This window comes from Stenella coeruleoalba (assembly GCF_951394435.1).
Source record: "Stenella coeruleoalba genome assembly, chromosome: 5".
Lineage (NCBI taxonomy): Eukaryota > Metazoa > Chordata > Mammalia > Artiodactyla > Delphinidae > Stenella > Stenella coeruleoalba.
The window spans coordinates 57864643-57889886 of NC_137150.1; the positions used below are offsets into that span (position 1 = coordinate 57864643).

Sequence of the window (25244 nt, forward strand, 5' to 3'; positions counted from 1 at the left end):
AGCCCGTGCACCGCAACAAAGAGCAGCCCCCCCTTGCCACAACTAGAGAAGAGCCTGAGTGCAGTAACGAAGACCCAACACAGCCATAAATAAATAAATAAACAAACAAACAAATAAAAAAAATTGTTCCAAGGATTCCAGTTTACGAAACAGTACCAATTATTTAGCTGAGTCTAAATCTCTAATGCACTTATCAAGAAACGTTTCTCTGATAAATGTTATCAATTTGCTTTTTAAAAAGATACGTTCAGAATGAACAAAGATGAAGAAAATACATTTTCACGCTACATTTACAATTCATTAAGCTTCCCAGGGTTATTTGTTCTGGAAGTTAGCTGACTTGTTTTCCGACTGAGTTCTGGGAGCAGTAATGCCCGCCTCTCTCTTGTGGAGGGTGAGGTGCACGTGGAGGTGCTGTTAATGGCCTAGGTTTCCAGATGCCTTCCATTTCCTAGCTGCGTCCTCCTGCCCTCTGCCGCTTACTGGTTGTGAGTGCGTCGACAATTTTCCTTACTCTCACTGTGCCTTAGTTTCCCCCTCTATAAAATGGGGTTAAAAAAATACACTTAACTCGTAGAGTCATTGGTCAGGATCAAGTGAGCTAATTAATATGTATTAGAAGGCCTTCTCATAGCACTCAATAATATCTGCTATTATCATACTTATCCCTTTACTCACTTCAGACAATATATCTTCCTTCTTAGTTTCAATACCTTATCCAGTAAACTCAAGAAAATCTCTCTTGCTCATTTCATCCCACTTATTTCCAACTGGATTGTAGATGCGTGAACGTGGACACATTTCTTAAGAGATCAAGGCTGTACCCTTGCAAAGTGTTTGAGCAAATGAAAACACTGAGGCTGATGGCCCTTCTTGGCCCAGCCAAGGTCACTAGTCACAGGCAAACCAGTTACACTGGAGTCGAGGGTCAAGTAGCAGACAGACAGGTCTGGTACATGCCCTACTTCCACTGGTGATTAGTTGGGTGCCCCTGTAAAAGGATTTTGACTTTACCAAGACTCTTCAAAGACCTTTAAAGTGAGTCCAATAAAAATTCACAGGATTACTTGAGTATTAGATATAATATATGAAAAGCACAAGGTCCCTAATACTTAGAGGGTACTCACAAATGGTAGTTCTTAGTATTATCATGATTGCTAATACTATAATTATTTATTCCTTAGCAACAAATTTATTTTAATGTGACAGTCAGGATGCTGATGATGTGAGTACCTTGGTCTGTAGGGCAAAGCTGTGAATGACTGCTCAAGATGTAATTTCCTCTTGTTTGTGCCTGTTACATAAACTGTGCTAATACTGGAGTAGAACAGATTTTGTATTGGAAAATAATGTAACAGTAAGTGGTAGAACAAGGAAAAAGTGCTAAGTACATGGTGAGTTCATTGACACATTTTCCAGCCAAATCTGTCTATCTATCTTTCATCAGTTATTTTAAGCATTGAGATAGATACTGAGTGAGAAAGCATATGAAATAGAAAATACGGAAAAATTACTTCAGATTTTTCTGGTGAAATTTTAAATACTTATGACATAAATTATCTAGTAGTAAAGATAGGTGCACTGAGGAATTGGTTTTGTTACCTGCGTTGGAGGCACCAATTCCAGCTCTGCAGCCGACTCAGAGTTCAGGGCGCTTTTCCCACCACTCAGTTCTGGCTGAGATCTGTGCTCTGAGGACCTACAAGGGACACATGGAGGAAATTAATGTAAATTGAGAAGCGAATTCACCTAGAAACCCAGTCAAGAAATCTGGTTAATTTGGATCGTTGAGAACCATGGTAACAAAGCTCTCAACAGACATTTGATGAAAAAGATAACATATATTTCCATTATAATGACCACGTTTGGAATTTAAGTGTTATTCTCTCTGACTGATTTAGAATGCAGGTCAGTTACATGCAAAGAGTAAATAAATGCAAAACCATTTTTGTTACAGAGTTCTGCTTCATTAAAAAAGTAATTTTTGGGTGGGGAGGGGAGCTTCTCACAAAGTGTCTTAGTGAGATTTGATCTTTATATAGAATTTGAAATGTCATAATAAATGGAGATGTGTGACGGGCAACTGGAGGCTGAAACATGCCGTCCTTTAGGAAGCTTTAGAAACATGGTAAGGGCCTCCCTGGTGGCGCAGTGGTTGAGAGTCCACCTGCCGATGCAGGGGACACGGGTTCGTGCCCTGGTCCGGGAAGATCCCACATGCCGCGGAGCGGCTGGGCCCGTGAGCCATGGCCGCTGAGCCTGCGCGTCCGGAGCCTGTACTCCGCAATGGGAGAGGCCACAACAGTGAGAGGCCCGCGTACCACAAAAGAACAAACAAACAAAAAAAAAACATGGTAAAATTCAGGTGGCTAGTTTTTCTCATGGGCATCCATGGAATATACTTAATTAGTGCATTATCCGACAATGGTGATTAAGAAAGTCAGAAAGGTTACCTGTGTAGCCAAAAACATTTAATTTAACTATTATTCATGTTGTACATTGAATATACACATATGTAAAATTACACATGCACATATTTTGATTGACTGGCTCAGTTACATGTTCAGAAAATTATCAACAAATATTGGACAAATATTGAATATTAAATTATGAATCTACCAAAATCCTTATTGGCTGAATTTTTGACAATTAAGATGAAATAATTTAGTTTTAGAAGCCACAATTAACATTAATAGGAGGTTATAAATGGCAGCAAGTATCTGGATTGACTTAATTCTTTGGCTATTTCAGTAGACAAGTATATGACACATAAATGGCTATTTTCTTTTTTTAGTTTTTTAAAAAAATATTTTAATTTATTTTTAAAATTTAAAAAAACTTTATACAGTTTTTAAAGGTTACACTCCATTTACAGTTATTACAAAATACTGGCTATTCCCCGTGTAGTACAATACATCCTTGTAGCCTATCTTACACCCAATAGTTTATACTTCCCACTCCCCCATCCCTATACTGCCTCCTCAACTGATAACTACTAGTTTATTCTCTGTATCTGCAGGTCTGCTTCTTTTTTTGTTATATCCACTAGTTTGTTATATTTTTTAGATTCCACACATGTGATATCATACAGTATTTGCCTTTCTCTGTCTAATTTATCTTACTTAGCAGAATGCCCTCCAAGTCCACCCATGTTGATGCAAATGGCAAAGTTTCGTTTTTTTATGGCTATTTTCTGATATTAAAATATCTTACCATAAAAGTTCTTTTGATCCAGTTCTAGATGAGCTTGATTTTCTCTCTGCCATGGGATGTCCCTTGCTATTTCGATCTCCATGAAACTTAACATCATCCCATTTTTCCAGTTGTGTTTGAATGTCTACTAAGGAGACAAGAAGGGGGTGAGGGGGACGGGGGAGAATACGAGGTGTAGAGAGAAGGAGAGATTAAGACTGAGAAGTCTTATACAAGTGAACTTTAATTAACTGATGCTCTTCTACCCCAAGACAAAAGGCTGCAAGAAAATTAATTAAAACATGTATAACTAAATAAATATGAGACCTATTAAGAGAAATGGGATTGCTTTTACAGTTAAACAATCAAGTATATTTTTTTACCTGAATTTGTTTCAAGAGCTGTGTGCATTCTGAATTTTGTGTATGAGCCCATGGGATCTGGTAAAGAATGAGCATATGCAGTACTATCCTATGGGCCTCCAGCTAAGAGGTGGCTTTGAGGGATTTCTGGCACATTTCTGGAAAGAAATTCTGTTTAAAGAGATGAGCCTTGTTATTAAAAGGAGGTGGGAAGAAACTGGGACACTTTTTACAGGTTTTGTTATAGACTACCTAATTTTTCACCAAAGAAGGGAATTTATAATGGGGATAGAGAAGAAGGAAGCAATGGAGAAAGTTAGTGTATGCTAGGACCATTGTCTCCCTGTGGCTGAATTCTTACAAAGAACCTGGCTGGTTCCCTCTCATGAACAGGTGTGTGACTGTGAACAATCCACTTAGACAACCTTAGAGGCCAGTTTTTTCGTTTATAAAAAGGTAGGTTTGCAGTCAGTGTCCTCTAAAGTCGTTTAAACTAAGAATTTTTTTTTTTTTTTCGGTATGCGAGCCTCTCACTGTTGTGGCCTCTCCCATTGCGGAGTACAGGCTCCGGACGCGCAGGCTCGGCGGCCATGGCTCACAGGCCCAGCCGCTCCGCGGCACGAGGGATCTTCCCGGACCAGGGCACGAACCCGTGTCCCCTGCATCGGCAGGTGGACTCTCAACCACTGCGCCACCAGGGAAGCCCCCTAAACTAAGAATTTTTATGACTTCTTCACAAGGCATTTTCTCAAAAGCAGAGAAATGAAAGTATCATTTATGTGTTTATTATATTACATTGTAATGTATTTAACAATATACCCTTATGCATATGTATAAATTTCACTTATTGAAATGGAATAAACCTAGAGCACACGGATGATGAGGAAATAATTATAAAATTTTCCTCCAGAGAGACAGGCCTCAAAAAGTGACGTGGCAGAGGAGCGCAGATCCTGTGTGTGCAACCAGTTTGAGCAGCGTGCTGGTTCTCTTCCCTTTCTCTATGATCTGTCCTTGGTGAGCTCATCTACACCCGTGACTGTGATGGCTATTCATAGGCTTCTGACTTTCAAATCTCTATTTCCTGCTTGGTTCTCTTTCCTGAGTTCTAGATTTACACATTTAACAGTCCATTGGATATCTCTACAGAGTTATCTCATATATAACAGGTATCTCTCCACAGTTTCCTCATATATAACAGGTTCAAAACTGAAGTTGACAATTTCCACCTTGACATCCCCCCCCCCCCCGCCTTCTCCTCTTGTACCCTCATCACAGAGTTTGGCACATTCTATATCTCTTCCTTGCTGGCATGCATATATCTACCCAGTCCACAAGTCTTGTTTTTATTTATTTATTTTTGAACTCATCTGCCTCTCACTATCCCCTCTGTCACTCTCTTACATGCCTGTATTGTCTCCCTGCCTCCATTCCTTTCTCCACACATCGAAAAGAGAAAATTTTTTCTAAAATAGACTCTGTTGACGGCACTCCTCTGAGTAAAAACCCTTCAACCCTGCCCTCCCCACAAACTTAACGACCTGGCATCCAAGAACTCCCATTATCTGACCCCTGGTGACGCTCAGATTTATTTCTCAGTACTCTACCGTTCTTGAATACTGTAGCAGTGCTTGTATTTGCTTGAAAAGGCATCTTTCTGTGTTTGTCTACTTGTGTGTGACTCCCTTTCTCTTCTGCATCAGGAATGCCCTGCCCCTTCCTTCCCACCTCTCTCTGATCCATATTTTTCATCTGGCAAATTCTTACTCAACCTTCAAGACTGCTCATATAGTGCCTCCTATAAGGCACCTTCTATAACCCCCTGGCTGGGTGAGGGGCTTAACCTGGGCTTTGCTTTATTGCAGCACATAGTACATATTTTATTATAATTATTTTAATCATTTTTCTATCTCTCCACTAGACTGTATACTTACTAAGGGGCAGAAAGCTTATATTATTTATCTTTGTATTTCCAGCACATAGTATGGAACACAACAGATATTTAGAGAAATGTTTACTGAACAAATGAATAAATGAATTCATGGCCATCTAACATGTATATATCACAGTGCTAAGCGATTTTACATATATGTATATCCCCTTTAACCTTTGTAACTTTATGGATAAGTTACTAATACGCTCATTTTATGGATACTTACCCATCCATGTTTCCCTTGGCTTTCTGAAATAACTGTTACCTTTCTTTTTCTTAAGAAAGGGGAGCTTAATTGACTGGTTCCATGATCTGAGGTTAAGGTCTCTTTTCTCGGGAAGATGTACAGTGGAGAGAAGTACAGGCTTTGAAGTTAATTAGAGCTTGGCTCAAATTCCAGCTCTTCCTCATACTAACTGGGATCTTGGGCAAGTTATTTAAATTTGAAAATTTGGTTCCTCATTCATTTCAAAGAGTTGTGATGAATTAACAGGCTAATATATGTAAATCACGTAGCACAGTTCTGGACATTGTAAGTCATCAGTGAATGGCAGCTGTTATTATTGTATTGGACGTATCCCCACACATGTTACTGTTCCTTCTGGCTGTTCCCGGACCTTGGGTTAGAGTTTTCTCTTTCTAGACTCTCTTCCCCTCTAGACTGAATTCTCCTAGAGAGCAAGATTCGTGTCTTATTTTTATTGTAACTCCAGTGCCTAGTGTGGTACCTGCCATCTATCAGAAACTCAATACACATGGGTTGTACAAATAAATGTATAAATCCACACCAGTTCTGCAAAGTTGAGCTCCCCAATTGCTATTTAATCTAAGCACAAAGAAGTGTGTCCTGTCCAGTTTCCTACATAGAATTAATCTTTTCTACTGTTTGTCCATGGTTTTAATGTCATTTGTAGAACTTCCTTGTTGTATTAAGCACAAGGGAACAGCAGCAGACACGAGCTATTGCCTTACCTAAGTCTAGGGATGCCGTCTCTGGGTTTCGGAGAGCCTGGCCTCTCTGCTCAGCATCCGCACTGATGAGGTCAGGCCCATCAACCTTTTTCTTGAGGGATGAGGTTTTCGATGAGGTCTCCAACTTCTTGGCTTTGGTTTGGGTTTGAGAGACGGGTTCACTCAGGTCAAGGAGATCTAAACCTGTGGTCAATACTATCAAAGATGGAAGAGGTTAAGAGAAGCTCACTCACTGCTCTGAAATTGTTTTTTAAAAATAGGTTTCAGTTGGGTGCAGAAGGATTTTGTGTTTGTAGTGTAGGTTAGAAGAACCAAATTAAGTTAGCTCACCACTGATTTATAAAAATAGTTTGTATTTAGACTGGGAAGCTTGCTGCATGTCCTCCTTTATTTGTCACGGTAGAAATCTGCAGGACTTAGACCAGCCTCACCAGTGATGAAGGTTTGAACGGAATTAAAATGATAAAATTGAATCTGAGTTCAGGTACTATTTACTTTATGGCTTTGCTTTATAAAGAGGTTTATTTCAGAGTGCAGTTTTTCCAGAGCAATCTATCATATTCAGAGAGATGCTTGCAAAACAGTGATGAGGAAGATTTGGTAGTTTCTGAATGTCTCTGTGCTTTAATTTCAAACTACTAAAGTATCCAGGGTATAAAGGAATGCTGTTAATAATCTTTTATTTAATTAAGCAGTTCAATCAGAAAACGGCTTGCTGTTTGGGCTCACACTAGAGAGGTATTTTATAATCCATAGTTAATGAATAGGGTACACATGTTAATGCCTTTGGTGCTTAATATGCAAATTTAAATTTCAGTGTAACAAACCATAAAATGGTTCCACTTTTACTTCCCAGCAGGTTGATTACACTGTGTTAAATACTCTAATGAAGGCAGAAATAATAATTTGTTCAAATGCAAACTAGGCAAATGAGAATTAAAAAGGCAAGCTCTGTAACCCTTCATTCTTGTTTCTCATAAGTGCAAGTGTTTGACTAACTCATTGTGAGAAATGGAAAATTCCTATTAGAAAAAGTCCCTCCAGCCCTACCTCTCTTTCAGCCCTGGCACCTGGGGGGCTGGCTTCTGAACTGGCCTGACCTAGGGTCTCTTCACCCGGCTAGCTTAGGAAAGCTACTCAAGTGACAGGGACACTCCTTGTGCAAACCCTTCCCAGCACCGTCTACAACCTCCGCACCTCTCCTTCTCCTCTTTGATCTCCCGGCTTGTCTCTTGGTAGGAAATGGATTTTTGTTGACATCTCAACACTCTTCCATCTATTTCCCACTTGCATTCAAGGCAGGGCCAGGGCTTAATTAATTTCACAACCAGGATTTCTTTAGTACTGAACGTTGAGCTCCTCATGAGCTAACCATCCTACGGGATTCTTAGGATAGAATCTTTACTCTCAGTAATCTTGCTTTCTGATTTCAGTTACAAATTACAACAGTTGGATGTTATAATGGTGAAGTGGAAAGACCTGGCTCTACCACCGCTTAGCTGTGTGACTTGGAGTAAGCTTCTTGACCTCTCTGAGTTTCAGTGTCCTCATCTGGAAAATGCAGAATCAAGTCTGTCCTTTAGGTATGATAGGAAGATTAAATTATCTAATCTGTAAGTCAAATGTGTAAAGTGCCAGGCATACTGTAGGTATTCAGTAAATGTTATTTCCATTCTTTGGTGGCCAATTTGTGATGCTTTTCTTTCCTTTTCCTTTTTCTTGCTCTCCTATTTTCCCCACTCCTCTCTGTTTCAGGCAAGAGTCAGATCCATACACGGACAGAAAGAGGAAACACCACCGGGAATAAAATGGAGGATGAGACAAGATATTGGTTCTACAGAAGATGCTATGAAGTAAATTTTTCATAAAAAGGCCTGAAAGTGTCATCTCATCTGAGCTTATCTTGTCCCAGTCTTCCTGAGGAGACAGGAACCACTTTCCAATGCAAGATGCTCTGAGCTACGAGGAGTATTTTGTGGCCGGCAAGTACTTGAATGTGGGGGGAAAAGAGTAGCTTTCCGACCTCAGCTGCCTGGCTTGACGTCTAAAATGTAAGCGCAGCAAGCAGCCAAGGTAGGCTAGGATGCCACACATTTCATATCCTTTGAATGTTTAAATGGAAATTTCCAGGCCACGGTTGTGTTGGCAGGGGTTCTATAGGCCCACCGTGATTTCCTTATAACAGAAGGAAGGAAGTGGATAACAGTCTCTGGAATGCCATATATGTCTTTTTACTAATTGCGCAAACAATTACGAATCAGTCACTTGCTCCTACACTTCTTTTAGAAACAAATTACATAGGACTCGTCTGCTTGCATATAGGAAGTACATTTGTTACAGAATAATAACTGATGAGTATTAATTTAATTCTATATCTTTCTTACCATTCAGAATAAATGAATTGCTCAAAGACTGAATTGTGAATTCAAACTTGCCTCAGTAACGTTTTTTCCCCTCCAAACTGTCCTCAGCACTTCCTGAGTTTGTTCTGAGCTCTCTGTTCCTTTGTTCTTTTCCCAGCAAATGTGAAACAACTGCTTGGCACAGACAAAAGGCCCTATTTGTTATAGTTGATGAAGGGGGTGCCTTGGAGGTTGAATGGCAAGCTTGAAGCTGAGAGAGTCCCTGGGGAACACAATTTCAAAAGCATAGAAGGATGTGTTCAGCCTTTCACTTTGTGAAGAAAGACAAATCTCATTTTAGTGTGTGTGTGCGTGTGTGTGTGTGCGTGTGGCGTGCACTTTAGTTAAGATAAAAATAAAGGGTCTCACTGTTTCATACGGGGTTCGAAGATAGCATAGCTTAGCATGGAAGGGGGTGTCTGCTCTACTGATTTTCTTAATCTGATTTTAAAGATTCTCTTAGGCACATGAAGGTTTGTGTCCCAGAATTTGTGTTTAAATTAAAATAATCATCTGTCATAGTGGAAGTGAAATTGTGTGTGTACAATTGTGTGAGAGGGACAGAGAGCGTGAGAGAGAGAGAGAGAGGAGATAAGGAAAGAGAGTGACTTGAAGATGCTATGCTGTTGGCTTTGGAGATAGAATATGGGGCCACAAACCAAGGAATTCTAGGTACCATGGAAAAGGCAAGGAAATGAATTCTCCTTTAGAGCCTCCAGAAGGAATGCAGCCCTCCTGACACCTTGATTTTTAGGACAGCTGAGTTCCAGAATTGTAGGATAATAAATTTATGTTGTTTTAAGCCACTGAATTTGTCGCAATTTGTTACAGCAGCAATAGGAAAATAATATAGCGGGTAGGTCAGTGTCCACAGAGGATTCAAACACAGTCCCATCACCCCCAAGCCTGTGCTCTTCACCATTTCTCCCTAGACTTTATGTGAACTTGAAAGCAATGTGCTGACCCTGTTGATGTGGCTTTGATTATTTTTTGTTTAGCTACCAATTATTTGCCAGTTTGGGTAGTCTGAGACATAATTTAAATAGTTGGCAATCTCAAAAACTTTTTTTTTTTTTGATAACAATTCCACTGGGTGGAATTTCCTAAAGATAGAAGATGTAATATGTTATATAAGTATTTGTTTCTATCTCTCTCAAGGACACACGATTGAAGATCACAACCTATTGAACTGGAAGGCTCCCACAGGGCACTGAAGATGTTTATGAATACTAGATTACTTGGGCTCTAGGAGGTGAGGCTGCTTAGAACAGTTAGGATAAGGTAGCACCTATTATGAAGCACTGATTTGATACGTTAATGGCAAGTACAGTGCTATTAACACCACTACTGTATAATGAGCCTCAGATTTTCAGTGACTTTCTCTAAAGGAATAAATCTACAAGGAGTGGTCAGAGAGGACAGACCATGGACAGCCCTGACTGGGGCAGTCACAGAATGTGCTGCAAGGAGCTGATGGGATCTCTGTTTTGATTTGTAAGCTACTCTGGCATTCCAGAAAACATGGAATTCTTTAATACAATGCTTACAAAGCAAACTCCTTTAGGAAGGATTTTGCCAGTGATGTCAAATAGATAAATTGGACTTAAATAATTCAACCAACTTTTGCCTTTTTATTGGAATACATAATTAAAGCTACTTCCCAAATTTCTAAGTTCTCTAAAGTGGCATGCCATTGGGTTCATGGCTATTTGGGTTTTATAAAAATGTATTTGGAAAAATTACACTAATTCTGCAGTTAAGATATTTAATTAGGTGGCTGTGATGGCATTGTGAACTTTGTTAAGGGTATCTTTTCCCTTATATATAGGGGTCTCTTTGATAGGTATACAGGTCCCATACCAAGGAGTGATACTCTTATTTTTTAAATCTTGAAAAATGTTTCTATAGTAACTGTCCACTTAATAGCTCAAGATTATGGATACATTATTTTTAGATTATGTAGATTGATAAATGTAAACCAAGGACCCCCTATTCTTCTTGCTTTTCAGAAGAGTCTTTCCTGTACTTTGACATATATTATATTTTTGGGAGATTATAGGACAAGAAGTTACTATTGCAAGTTTTATAGTAATTACTTGTCCTATAACATAAGCAATATCTTAAAAATAGCTATTTTCTAGTTACTGTCAGAGCATTTTTTACATGCATCTGTGTAAATATATATTTGCCATTTAAAAATCAAGGGTATTAGCAATCTTGGTCTACCTACCATTTAGGGACACAGTTTAAGAGGGTCGAGGAATTAACTGTCTACCTAGATTTCAGAAGAATAAAAGATAATTTAGGATGTTAATGGCAAAAAAACGGAAAACATCCTTATTTGATCAGCTTGAAGTCATCATCACTGGATGACAAAAGTTAATGTAGAAACAAGCAGAAAGTAAAAAAAAAAAAAAATTGAAATACTTAAGAACAAAATTACAATTTAGAACTTCTATGAGGTAGAAGATTGATATGTTCTTTTAGGGTCAGAGAGAAAAAACCCTGCATTTGGCTGACCTTTGGAAGAGATAATTGCTATATTGTTTACTTTGTGTTAAGTTATATAAGAAGTATATTCTTTATATATTTAAAGACTTGTCAAGACGGTGGTACACTGGATTTATTTTTTCATTGGAAGAAAATGCCGAGTATAAAAGCCTCTCATCTTAATACAAGGTTCTTCAAATTTCTATTTGATTGACTTGGTACAACTTAAAGCAGGTCCTGCCCCATATTTTACTCCAAGATTGTATATTATCCATTCCTTAAGTGTAAAGACATACATAATGCTTGGGATGTGATAGGCACGTAATGTTCAATGACTGTCCTGATTTCACAATGTAATTTCATACTATTCTGAAATGATGTTCCATTTAAAATGACTATTAAAAATTTGGACAGAAAATGATAACTATACCTTTTGCCCAGAAACTTTAGCTATAAAATTATTGGACCATGTTAGAATTCTTTCTAAGATGTTCGTATGTTAAAGTTTCTCCTTTTTAAAAATGTATAATAATGTGAATTATGTTGCATATTGAGATATAAATTGTGGGTCTGGAATAATTTTAAAAAAGAACTATAATCCTTAGGGATTAACAAAAATATAGTGTTTCTGCCTTGACATATATATATATAAATATATATATATATTTTTTTTGACAGAAAAGAAGATAAAAAATACATTTAAAAAGAGCAACAGTCAAGGTGGTACAAATAAAACAAAGACTAAGATGATTAAATTTAATAATTCCAGTAAATATGTTAAAAATTGAGTAAATATTCCAATTATCACAGAAAAATTGTCAGAGTGAATTTTCTTTTATTTTTTTATGGTTTGAGCAAATATTGCAGTTCTGCAACAATGCTGATTTTATTTTTCAAATTTAAGTTCTCCTAAACACATAGCTCTAGAGTGCTCTTCTGTTTAGGTTACATATGGGCACCATATTTAACTGTCCAATTATCTTTTTTTTTTTACATCTTTATTGGAGTATAATTGCTTTACAGTGGTGTGTTAGTTTATGCTGTATAACAAAGTAAATCAGCTATATGTATACATATATCCCCATATCTCCTCCCTCTTTTGTCTCCCTCCTACCCTCCCTATCCCACCCCTCTAGGTGGTCACAAAGCACCGAGCTGATCTCCCAGTGCTATGTGGCTGCTTCCCACTACCTATCTGTTTTACATTTGGTAGTGTATATATGTCCATGCCACTCTCTCACTTTGTCCCAACTTACCCTTCCCCCTTGCTGTGTCCTCAAGTCTATTCTCTATGTCTGAGTCTTTATTCCTGTCCTGCCCCTAAGTTCTTCAGAAACATTTTTTATTTATATATTTCTTAGATTAGATATATATGTGTTAGCATACAGTATTTTTCTCTTTCTGACTTACTTCACTCTGTGTGACAGTCTCTAGGTCCATCCACCTCACTACAAAGAACCCAATTTCGTTTCTTTTTATGGCTGGGGAATATTCCACTGTATATATGTGCCACATATTCTTTATCCGTTCATCTGTTGATGGACACTTAGGTTGCTTGCACGTCCTGGCTATTGTAAATAGAGCTGCAATGAACATTGCGGTACATGACTCTTTTTTTTTTTTTTTAATAAATTTATTTTATTTATTTATTTTTGGCTGCATTGGGTCTTCGTTGCTGCGCTTGGGCTTTCTCTAGCTGTGGTGAGCAGGGGCTACTCTTCGTTGCGGTGTGTGGGCTTGCGGTGGCTTCTCTTGTTGCAGAGCACAGGCTCTAGGCACGCGGGCTTCAACAGTTGTGGCTCGCAGGCTCTAGAGCTCAGGCTGAGTAGTTGTGGCACATGGGCTTAGTTGCTCCATGGCATGTGGGATATTTCCGGACCAGGGCTCAAACCCGTGTCCCCTGCATTGGCAGGTGGATTCTTAACCACTGTCCCACCAGGGAAGTCCCCATGACTCTTTTTGAATTATGGTTTTCTCTGGGTATATGCCTAGTAGTGGGATTGCTGGGTCATATGGTAGTTCTATTTGTAGTTTTCTAAGGACCCTCCATACTGTTCTCCATAGTGGCTGTATCAATTTACATTCCCACCAACAGTGCAAGAGGGTTCCCTTTTCTCCACACCCTCTCCAGCATTTATTGTTTGTAGATTTTTTGATGATGGCCATTCTGACCGGTGTGAGGTGATATCTCATTGTAGTTTTAATTTCCATTTCTCTAATGATTAATGATGTTGAGCATCCTTTCATGTGTTTGTTGGCAATCTGTATATCTTCTTTGGAGAAATGTCTATTTAGGTCTTCTGCCCATTTTTGGATTGCATGAGCTGCTTGTGTTTTTTGGAGATTAATCCTTTGTCAGTTGCTTCGTTTGCAAATATTTCTCCCATCCTCAGGGTTGTCTTTTTGTCTTGTTTATGTTTCCTTTGCTGTGCAAAAGCTTTTGTTTCATTAGGTCCCATTAGTTTATTTTTATTTCCATTTCTCTAGGAGGTGGGTCAAAAAGGAGCTTGCTGTGATTTATGTCATAGAATGCTCTGCCTATGTATTCCTCTAAGAGTTTTGTAGTGTGTGGCCTTACATTTAGGTCTTTAATCCATTTTGAGTTTATTTTTGTGTATGGTGTTAGGGAGTGTTCTAGTTTCATTCTTTTACATGTAGCTGTCCAGTTTTCCCAGCACCACTTACTGAAAAGGCTGTCTTTTCTCTATTGTATATTCTTGCGTCCTTTATCAAAAGTAAGTTGACCATATGTGTGTGGGTTTATCTCTGGGCTTTCTATCTTGTTCCATTGATCTATATTTCTGTTTTTGTGCCAGTACCATACTGTATTGATTACTGTAGCTTTGTAGTGTAGTCTGAAATCCAGGAGACCGATTCCTCCAGCTCCATTTTTCTTTTTCAAGATTGCTTTGGCTATTTGGGGTCTTTTGTGTTTCCATACAAATTGTGAAATTTTTTGTTCTAGTTCTGTGAAAAATGCCATCGGTAGTTTGATTGGGATTGTAATGAATCTATAGATTGCTTTGGGTAGTACAGTCATTTTCACAATGTTGATTCTTCCAAGAACATGGTATAACTCTCCACCTGTTTGTATCATCTTTAATTTCTTTCATCAATGTCTTATAGTTTTCTGCATACAGGTCTTTTGTCTCCCTAGGTAGGTTCATTCCTAGGTATTTTATTTTTTTTGTTGCAATGGTAAATGGGAGTGTTTCCTTATTTTCTCTTGCATATTTTTTATCATTAGTGTATAGGAATGCAAGAGAATTCTGTGCGTTAATTTTGTATCCAGCTACTTTACCAAATTCATTGATTAGCTGTAGTAGTTTTCTGGTAGCATCTTTAGGATTCTCTATGTATAGTACCATGTCATCTACAAACAGTGACAGTTTTACTTCTCCTTTTCTGATTTGGATTCTTTTTATTTCTTTTTCTTATCTGATTGCTGTGGCTAAAACTTCAAAAACTATGTTGAATAATAGCGGCAGAGTGGGCAACCTTGTCTTGTTCCTGATCTTAGCAGAAATGGTTTCCGTTTTTCACCACTGAGAACGACGTTGGCTGTGGGTTTGTCATATATGGCCTTTATTAGGTGAGGTAAGTTCCCTCTATGCCCACTTTCTGGAGGATTTTATTTTAAATACGTGTTGAATTTTGTCAAAAGCTATTTCTGCATCAATTGAGATGATCATGTAATTTTTCTCCTTCAATTTGTTAATATGGTGTATCACATTGATTGATTTGCATATACTGAAGAATCTTTGCATTCCTGGGATAAACCCCACTTGATCATGGTGTATGATCCTTTTAATGTGCTGTTGGATTCTGTTTGCTAGTATTTTGTTGAGGATTTTTGCATCTATGTTCCTCAGTGTTATTGGCCTGTAGCTTTCTTTCTTTGTGACATCTTTGTCTGGTTTTGGTATCAGGGTGATGGTGGCCTCGTAGAATGAGTTTGGGAGTGTTCCTCCCTCTGCTATACTTTGGAAGAGTTTGAGAAGGATAGGTGTTAGCTGTTCTCTAAATGTTTGATTGAATTCGCCTGTGAAGTCAACTGGTCCCGGGCTTTTGTTTGTTGGAAGATTTTTAATCACAGTCTCAAATTCAGTGCTTGTGATTGGTCTGTTTATATTTTCTATTTCTTCCTGGTTCAGTCTCGGAAGGTTGTGCTTTTCTAAGAATTTGTCCATTTCTTCCAGGTTGTCCATGTTATTGGCATAGAGTTGCTTGTAGTAGTCTCTTAGCATGCTTTGTATTTCTGTGGTGTCTGTTGTAACTTCTCCTTTTTCATTTCTAAGTTTATTGATTTGAGTCCTCTCCCTCTTTTTCTTGATGAGTCTGGCTAACAGTTTATTAATATTGTTTATCTTCTCAAAGAACCAGCTTTTAGTTTTATTGATCTTTGCTATTGTTTCCTTCATTTCTTTTTCATTTCTTTCTGATCTGATCTTTATGATTTCTTTCCTTCTGCTAACGTTGGGTTTTTTTTGTCTTCTTTCTCTAATTGCTTTAGGTGTAAGGTTAGGTTGTTTATTTGAGATGTTTCTTGTTTCTTGAGGTAGGATTGTACTGCTATAAATTTCCCTCTTAGAATGCTTTTGCTGAATCCCATAGGTTTGGTGTCGTCCTATATTCATTGTCATTTGTTTCTAGGTATTTTTTGATTTCTTCAGTGATCTCTTGGTTATTAAGTAGTGTATTGTTTAGCCTCCATGTGTTTGTATTTTTTACAGATTTTTTCCTGTAATTGATATCTAGTCTCAGAGCATTGTGGTTGGAAAAGATACTTGATACGATTTCAATTTTCTTAATTTTACCAAGGCATTATTTGTGACCCATGATATGATCTATCCTAGAGAATGTTCCATGAGCACTTCAGATGAAAGTGTATTCTCGTTTTTGGATGGAATGTCCTATAAATATGAATTAAGTCCATGTTGTTTTACATATCATTTAAAGTTTGTGTTTCCTTATTTATTTTCATTTTGGATGATCTGTCCATTGGTGAAAGTGGGGTGTTGAAGTCCCCTACTATTATTGTGTTACTGTCGATTTCCCCTTTTATGGCTGTTAACATTTGCCTTATGTATTGAGGTGCTCCTATGTTGGGTGCATAAATATTTACAATTGTTATATCTTCTTCATGGATTGATCCCTTGATCACTATGTAGTGTCCTTCTTTGTCTCTTATAACATTCTTTATTTTAAAGTCTATTTTGTTGGATATGAGAATTGCTACTCCAGCTTTCTTTTGATTTCCATTTGTATGGAATATCTTTTTCCATCCTCTCACTTTTAGTCTGTAATGTGTCCCTAAGTCTGACGTGGGTCTCTTGTAGACAGCATATATACGGGTCTTTTTTTTGTATCCATTCAGCCAGTCTATGTCTTTTGGTTGGAGCATTTAATCCATTTACATTTAAGGTAATTATCGGTATGTATATTCCTATTACCATTTTCTTAATTGCTTTGGGTTTGTTATTGTAGGTCTTTTCCTTGTCTTGTGTTTCCTGCCTAGAGAAGTTCCTTTAGCATTTGTTGTAAAGCTGGTTTGGTGGTGCTGAATTCTCTTAGCTTTTGCTTGTCTGTAAAGGTTTTAATTTCTCCGTCGAATCTGAATGAGATCCTTGCTGGGTAGAGTAATTTTGGTTGTAGGTTTTTCCCTTTCTTCATTTTAAATATGTCCTGCCACACCCTTCTGGCTTGCAGGGTTTCTGCTGAGAACTCAGCTGTTAACCTTATGAGGATTCCCTTGTATGTTATTTGTTGCTTTTCCCTTGGTGCTTTTAATATTTTTTCTTTGTATTTTTTTTTTTTTTTTTTTTTTGTGGTATGCAGGCCTCTCACCATTGTGGCCTCTTCCATTGCGGAGCACAGGCTCTGGACACACAGGCTCAGCAGCCATGGCTCACAGGCCCAGCCTCTCCGCGGCATGTGGGATCCTCCCGGACCGGGGCATGAACCCGTGTCCCCTGCATCGGCAGGCGGACTCTCAACCACTGCACCACCAGGGCAGCCCCTAATTTTTGATAGTTTGATTAATATGTGTCTTTGTGTGTTTCTCCTTGGATTTATCCTGTATGGGACTCTTTGTGCTTCCTGGACTTGACTGACCATTTCCTTTCTCACTTTAGGGAAGTTTTCAACTATAATCTCTCCAAATATTTTTTCAGTCCCTTTCTTCTTCTCTTATTCTTCTGGGACCCCTATAATTCAAACGTTGGTGTGTTTAGTGTTGTCCCAGCGGTCTCTGAGTCTGTCCTCAATTTTTTTTTAAACATCTTTATTGGAGTATAATTGCTTTACAATGGTGTGTTCATTTCTGCTTTATAACAAAGTGAATCAGTTACGCATATACATATGTCCCCATATCTCTTCCCTCTTGCGTCTCCCTCCCTCCCATCCTCCCTATTGTCCTCAATTCTTTTCATTATGTTTTCTTTATTCTGCTCTGTGGTAGTTATTTCCAGTATTTTGTCTTCCAGGTTACTTATCTGTTCTTCTGCCTCACTTATTCTGTTATTAATTCCTTCTAGAGAATTTTTAATTTCACTTATTGTGTTGTTCATCATTGTTTGTTTGCTATTTAGTTCTTCTAGGTCCTTGTTAAACCCTTCTTGTATTTTCTCCATTCTATTTCCAAGATTTTCGATCATCTTTACTATCATTACTCTGAATTCTTTTTCAGGTAGACTGCCTATTTCCTCTTCATTTGTTTGGTCTGGTGGGTTTTTACCTTGCTCCTTCATCTGCTGTGTATTTGCCTGTCTTCTTATTTTGCTTAACTTACTGCATTTGGGGTCTCCTTTTCGCAGGCTGCAGGTTTGTAGTTCCCACTGTCTTTGTTGTCTGCCCCCAGTGGGTAAGGTTGTCTCAGTGGGTTGTGTAGGCTTCCTGGTGGAGGGGACTGGTGCCTGTGTTCTGGTAGATGAGGTTGGATCTTGTCTTTCTGGTTGGCAGGACCACATCCGGTGGTGTGTTTTGGGGTGTCTGTGAACTTATTATGATTTTAGGCAGCCTCTCTGCTAATGGGTGGGGTTTTGTTCCTGCCTTGCTAGTTGTTTGGCATGGGGTGTCCAGCACTGCAGGTTGCTGGTCACTGAGTGGAGCTGAGTCTTATCGCTGAGACGGAGATCTCTGGGAGAGCTTTTGCCATTTGATATTACATGGAGCCGGGAGGTCTCTTGTGGACCAATGTCCTGAACTCAGCTCTCCCACCTCAGAGACTCAGGCCTGACACCCGGCTGGAGCACCAAGACCCTGTCAGCCACATGGCTCAGAAGAAAAGGGAGAAGAAAAAGAAAGAAAAAATAAAATAAAATAACGTTATTAAAATTAAAAAATTGTTAAATATAAAAAAGTAATTAAAAAAAGAAAGAAAGAAGAGAGCAACCAAACTAATAAAAAATCCACCAATGAAAGCAAGCGCTAAAAAGTATACTAAAAAGAAAAAAAACAAAAAAATAACAGACTGACAGAACCCTAGGACAAATGGTAAAAGCAAAGCTATACAGACAAAATCACACAAAGAAACATATACATACAACCTCACAAAAAGAGAAAAAGCAAAATAATATATATATTTTAAAAAAAGGGAAGAGAGCAACGAAATCAATAAACAAATTTACCAATGATAATAAGCTCTAAATACTAAACTAAGATAAACATACAACCAGAAACAAATTAGATGCAGAAAGCAAACCCCAAGTCTACAGTTGTTCACAAAGTCCACCGCCTCAATTTTGGGATGATTCATTGTCTATTCAGGTATTCCACAGATCCAGGGTACATCAAGTTGATTGTGGAGATTTAATCCACTGCTCCTGAGGCTGGCTGCTGGGGGAGATTTCCCTTTGTCTTCTTTGTTTCCACAGCTCCGGGATTCAGCTTTGGATCTGGCCCCACCTATGCATGTAGGTCTCCTCAGGGTGTCTGTTCTTCACTCACACAGGATGGGGTTAAGTAGCAGCTGATTAGGGGGCTCTGGCTTATTCAGGCTGGGGGTATGGAGGGGTACAGAATGTGGTGCAAGCCTGTGTTGGCAGAGGCTGGTGTGACGTTGCAACAGCCTGAGGTGTGCCATGTGTTCTCCTAGGGAAGTTGTCCCTGGATCACAGGACCCTGGCAGTGGTGGGCTGCACAGGCTCCCCAGAGGGGCGGTGTGGATAGTGACCTGTGCTTGCACATAGGCTTCTTGGCGGCTGTATCAGCAGCCTTAGCATTTCATGCCCGTCTCTGGTGTCCATGCTGATAGCTGCGGCTCACGCCCATCTCTGGAGCTTGTTTAGGCGGTGCGCTGAATCCCCTCTCCTCGCACACCCTGAAACAATGGTCTCTTTCCTCTTGGGCAGTTCCAGACTTTTTCCACAGACTCCCTCCCGGCTAGCTGTGGCGCACTAACCCCCTTCAGGCTGTGTTCACACAGCCAACCCCAGTCCTCTCCCTGGGATCTGACCTCCAAGGCCCGAGCCTCAGCTCCCAGACCCCGCCCTCCCTGGCAGGTGAGCAGACAAGCCTCTCAGGCTGCTGAGTGCTGGTTGGCACTGATCCTCTGTGCAGGAATCCCTCCGCTTTGCCCTCTGCACCCGTGTTGCTGTGCTCTCCTCCATGGCTCCAAAGCTTCCCCCCTGCCCACCCGCCGTCTCTGCCAGTGAAGGGGATTCCTAATGTGTGGAAACATTTCCTCCTTCACAGCACCCTTCCAGAGGTGCAGGTCCCGTTCCTATTCTTTTGTCTCTGTGTTTTCTTTTTTCTTTCGCCCTACCCAGGTATGCGGGGAGTTTCTTGCCTTTTGGGAAGTCTGAGGTCTTCTGCCAGCATTCAGTAGGTGTTTTTTAGGAGTTGTTCCATATGTAGATGTATTTTTGATGTATTTGTGGGGAGAAAGGTGATCTCCATGTCTTACTCCTCTGCCATCTTGAGGGTCCCCCTGACATACATATATATATATTTATTTATTTATTTTTGGCTGCGTTGGGTCTTCGTTGCTGCGTGTGGGCTTTCTCTAGTTGTGGCAAGTGCGGGCTACTCTTCGTTGCAGTGTGCGGGCTTCTCATTGCAGTGGCTTCTCTTGTTGCGGAGCATGGGCTCTAGGCACATGGGCTCAGTAGTTGTGGCTCATGGACTCTAGAGCGCAAGCTCAGTAGTTGTGGCACACGGGCTTAGTTGCTCCGCGGCATGTGAGATCTTCCCGGACCAGGGCTTGAAGCCATGTCCCCTGCATTGGCAGGTGGATTCTTAACCACTGCGCCACCAGGGAAGCCCCCCCAGACATATATTTTTAAGATTAAAAAAAACATACTATCAAATGAGAGTCTTCCTTAAAGATAAAAATCTGTGTGACCCAGATGCACTGAATGCTGAGGCCAAGCAATGAAAAACCCATAGTCTCAACATACCATTTTTCCTGACCTCTTACTTTGGAGGGTGTTATGGATTGAAATGTGTCCCCCAAAACTCATATGTTGAAGTTTTAACCCCCAGTACCTCAGAATGTAACTTTATTTAGAAATAGGGTCAATGGAGATGTAATTAGTTAAGATGAGTCAGATTGGAGTAGGGTGGTAATAAAGAGAGGAAATTTGGACACAGAGACTGACATGCATACTGGGAGACATGCACACATGTCATGTGAAGATTAGAGTTATGCTTCCACAAGTCACGGAGCTACCAGAAACCAGGAGAGAGGCCTGGAACAGATCCTTCCCAAGCACCTTCAGAGGAAGCATGGTCCTGCTGACACCCTGATTTTGGACTTCTAGCTTCTAGAATTGTGAGGCAATAAATCTCTGTTGTCTAATCCACTCATTTTGTGGCATTTTGTCATGGCAGGCCTAGGAAACTAATACAGAAGGCAATACCCTAGGTACTGGGATTGCAAGAAATTACATATTCTTTTGAATATGTAATTTCCTCCAGTATTTCACAGTTCTCTCTGTTATATGCTAGAAAAATCAAGGTGAAAAGCAGCTTTTGAGTTGGATATTATGTTGCTCTCTCTGGTGAGCCCTTCCTATGTGACTTGGTTCTATCCTTCCTGAGAGTTGTAGAGGGTACTGGAATCAAGATCTGAGAATTATGCTTCGCAGCTTTTTCTTAGAACAGTGGGAATTTCTCAGTGTACCCCATTTTCATGGATTTTCCTGCAATTAGAGACACAAGGCTCCTCTGTATTTTTCTGGGGGTAGCTCAGTTTTGGAGGGGTGAGCTCCAGTTTCAATAGGTAAGGAGGATGAAACTGATCTGACAGGATCCGAACTTGTTTCATTTCCTGCCTAAAATGTACCAAGTACAATTTTATTTGCTTGATTACTCAAAGTGATAGTTGAATTTAGAAAATGATTGCTTTGGTGTGTTAGCACTTACATAGATTGCTTCATTTAATCTTCCCAAGTAACCTATGAGATATAGATCTTACTACTATTAGACAGATGAGGAAATAGACTTACTTATGCAACTTGCTCAAGGACACAGAGTTGCTAAGTGGCAGAGTTGGGGTTGGAATTCACAAAGTTTAACTCCAGAGACTGTAGACTACACTCCCACATAAAGTGCCTCTATCTTGTGTTAGTTACTCTTATTGTTGTAATTTTTAGCGTTTCTTAAAAATCACAATTTCCTTCACCTGTGATTTCCTTCACTTACTTAAAAGTATAATAAAACTATGCCAGGAAGCAGCAGGCTGAGGACATGATGGGGAAATGAAATGAACTTTAACAAGACAGTATATAATTATCCTCTCCTTCCCCCATTAAATTCTCTCCTGCAATCCAATATAACCTTTGTTGTTTGATTCTGGACATCATTCTTTCATTCTTATTTGAACAACATGCCTTTGAGTGTGAATGTTGACTGAATGAAACCAATGCAGAAAGGCTGCCGCTGATCCAGAAGGCGACAAGTAGCTTTTGAGTCAAATCTTCCATTGTGGCCTCAGAGTGGGCTGTACCTAAGTGACTTAGTTTTCGAATTAGTGAGAATTTAAGTGCAGAGGATGCTGGAGAAGGTGTGATTGATACACTGGTATCCTGCATTCACTCAGTGGATGACAACTTATTAGTCCCTATACAGATAGCTTACTGTTTGATTATATTTAATTCCTGTAACAATGTTCAAATAAATTGTTGTAAGAAGGAGCAACTAATCCATTTATATGACAAAAAAATAAAATTGTCTCGATAATATCCCAAGTCTCTAGGACATTTTAATTGTGATTTCAATCCACTTGAAGGGGTTGCCTATATTTTTATTTTACTGGACTTTTGTCATACAAAATATTTCCAGCCAGAACTTGAAAAACCTTACTCTGAAAGAGATGCTTTTGTTTTAAAGAATTCCTATATGATGTGACTTGAGACGCAAAGATGTACATATGAAAATTGGCATTGAAAAATGATTCATTGCTAATAGTGGTACTCTAATGTTTTCAAAATTGGTTGGATAATATCCATTGGCGTTTCTTATATTATAAAGAAAAGCAATCTATTGGTTTATATTGAACAGTATATACTCTAAAATTTCATTTGTTTGCAAACATTATTCTCCACTTAAAATGCATTGTGGAAAGAAAATGTGCATTTTTCTATCATGAAAATTGACTCCACTTGAGGATAAGTTAAAAGTGAAAGAATTACCGGCTGTGTTGGACGTTACTGGCCTTGCTATTGCCTCCGATTTGGTTTCACAGAGAAAATCATCGATGGAGGGACTCAGGAGGGGTCTGCTCTCTTGCTGTTCATTCACCAGCTGGGAACAAATGAACACAGGTGTCAAAGGACTTTGTCCAATTGCAGAATCAGATGAATTAAAATGCAGCCTTGCAACAAAATGAGAATAGCAAGCCTACCAAAAAATAAATCAATCAATAAGGAATAGAGTAGAGGCAAGAAAGGAAACAAAATCAGGGGATGGGGAATGAGCCTTTCAGCACTGTCATATTTTTGATGCAGCCAACTTCAGTTTTCAAACCTCAAGCTTTTTTTCTCCTCCTAGAACGGTTTTGGAATTATCCTCTAATTTCAGTATGTAGAATATGACACCTATTGAATCACAGTTCCTAAGGGCCAATCTCACTCTTCATCTGGACAAAAAGCTCTCACTGAGACCTGGAACCATGGCTTCAGACCCTGACGTGACACATTCTGTTTAGGACTGGTCAGTCAGCACGCACACACACAGAGATCCGTGTGCATGGATAAATGCTCTTTCTCTCTCTCTCTTAAAAAGCTCAAGTCACCTAAAGGCACATGCCCTTCCTTACATTTCCTTGGAATGCTTTTGTAGTGCATAACAAGTATTTTGAGAGAGTAGGAAGTATTGTTAACTGTACAGGTATCCAGTATATATGTTTGTGAAAATCTGTAGGTAAAAGAGATTTCTGTCAATTCAATTATATCTCCCCATTGGCTCGTTCTCTAATTTCAGAAATCTTTCAGTTTGATTTTTATTAGTTCTCATTATCAGTGGCAGCCAACTATTTACTTTCAGTTATTCTGCACCTCTTTGAATCCAAACATCCTTAAGTTCTGTTTCTAAGGGTAAGGGGAAAATGACACTTAAGATAACACAAGTGGTCAGTCCCTAAAAGAACTGTCTTAGTTTTTCGGGAGTTTTTATATTGGCCTTTCTTAAAATGGGCACAGTCATCTAGTTTTCTACTCGCTATAGGAAAAAGATGTGCCAAAAAATCTCTAGATTTTAAAATACTTATTTGCAAGGCTGTATTTTAAGAGACACATAAAATAACAAATGAAGTGTTTTGAAGTATTACCAAATCAAAATATTTTCTATGACTCACTTTCACTTCATTATTTCTCTGGCAATGTTAGTGGTATTATAGCTTAGAGCTTATGGACCCTGACAAGAGACCTAAATAATGGTAAATATGGGAAGAAAAAATGCAATTCTATTATTGGTGAAGGAGGAATATGGAAGCATTAGTGATTATTCGGGGACTGAAAACCAAGAGGCACCTTTGGTACTTTTACACATTCATGCTATTATCTTAACATGGATAAATCTCAGATCTTCACTGAAGTCTAAGATTTTGAGATAGAGTTGGCACTTTAATTTCACTCATATTAATTTGTACATGTTATCGAGGGTTCTAAGCATTAACAATGCTCATTTTCTTTTAATGTTCAAGTTATAGAGATAGAAAAATTTTCAATTATAAGTTTTAGTGTTACTATGTATAAAGACTCACAGATTTCTCTAAATTATCTGAGGTCTGTTTTGGTTGTAACCTATTTTTTGGGATGCTCCTTTAATCCATGAACAAAACTCTTGAGTTTCTTTGCATTTTGTTTTCTGAATTTGAACATTCTTGGGTATCACCCATCCTATTTATATTGAAATATTTTTTAATGTTGAGGGACTATGAGCTTCTCATGTTTTGGGGATAAAATATATTAGAAGTTTTGTAAATGCCATGGTTTATGCCAGCTCTTCGGAAAATGTGATTAGTTTTCTGGGATCTGTTTTTCATTTATAGGTAGCTCATGTAAAAACTGTGTTTATGCAATTTCTTAAAGACTCATACATTAATGTGTATTTCTTGGGAGAACTTGCCCTTTTAGCCATATATGCTTAGCATATTGAACCCATCTAGTATGATATCACCATGGTGATGTGGTCTTGATGTAGCAACAATGTCTACCTCCAGGCTGTGTCATTCTCACAGCTGTCAAGGGAGAGATGGATTCTGCTGTGCTATAAACATCATGAAAGATGAAGGTCACCATCAAATATGGCACCACACTATACTCATAGAATTTATTGTAACAGGCTTACATTTATTAAGTTGTGCATTCTGACTACTAGGTCTTATTGACCTAGGCTAAAGTGAAAAAGGCGCAAAAACTCAATACAACCAATACAACTTCAGCTTTAAAA

General features: G+C 38.9%; 1 protein-coding gene across 3 annotated transcripts in view; it reads right to left on the minus strand.

Moving 5' to 3' along the window:
• PEX5L (peroxisomal biogenesis factor 5 like) overlaps nucleotides 1–25244 on the minus strand; it is a 245100-nt gene that overhangs the window by 72002 nt on the left and 147854 nt on the right. For 2 of the 3 annotated variants that reach the window (XM_079921708.1, XM_079921706.1), the window contains exons 4-7: nucleotides 22985–23096; nucleotides 6460–6654; nucleotides 3214–3340; nucleotides 1603–1699 (exon numbers count right to left, since the gene is read on the minus strand). In XM_079921708.1, the coding sequence (XP_079777834.1) occupies nucleotides 1603–1699; nucleotides 3214–3340; nucleotides 6460–6654; nucleotides 22985–23096 (531 nt within the window). The remainder of the gene's footprint in view (nucleotides 1–1602; nucleotides 1700–3213; nucleotides 3341–6459; nucleotides 6655–22984; nucleotides 23097–25244) is intronic. The other variant, XM_079921707.1, reaches the window with a different exon arrangement.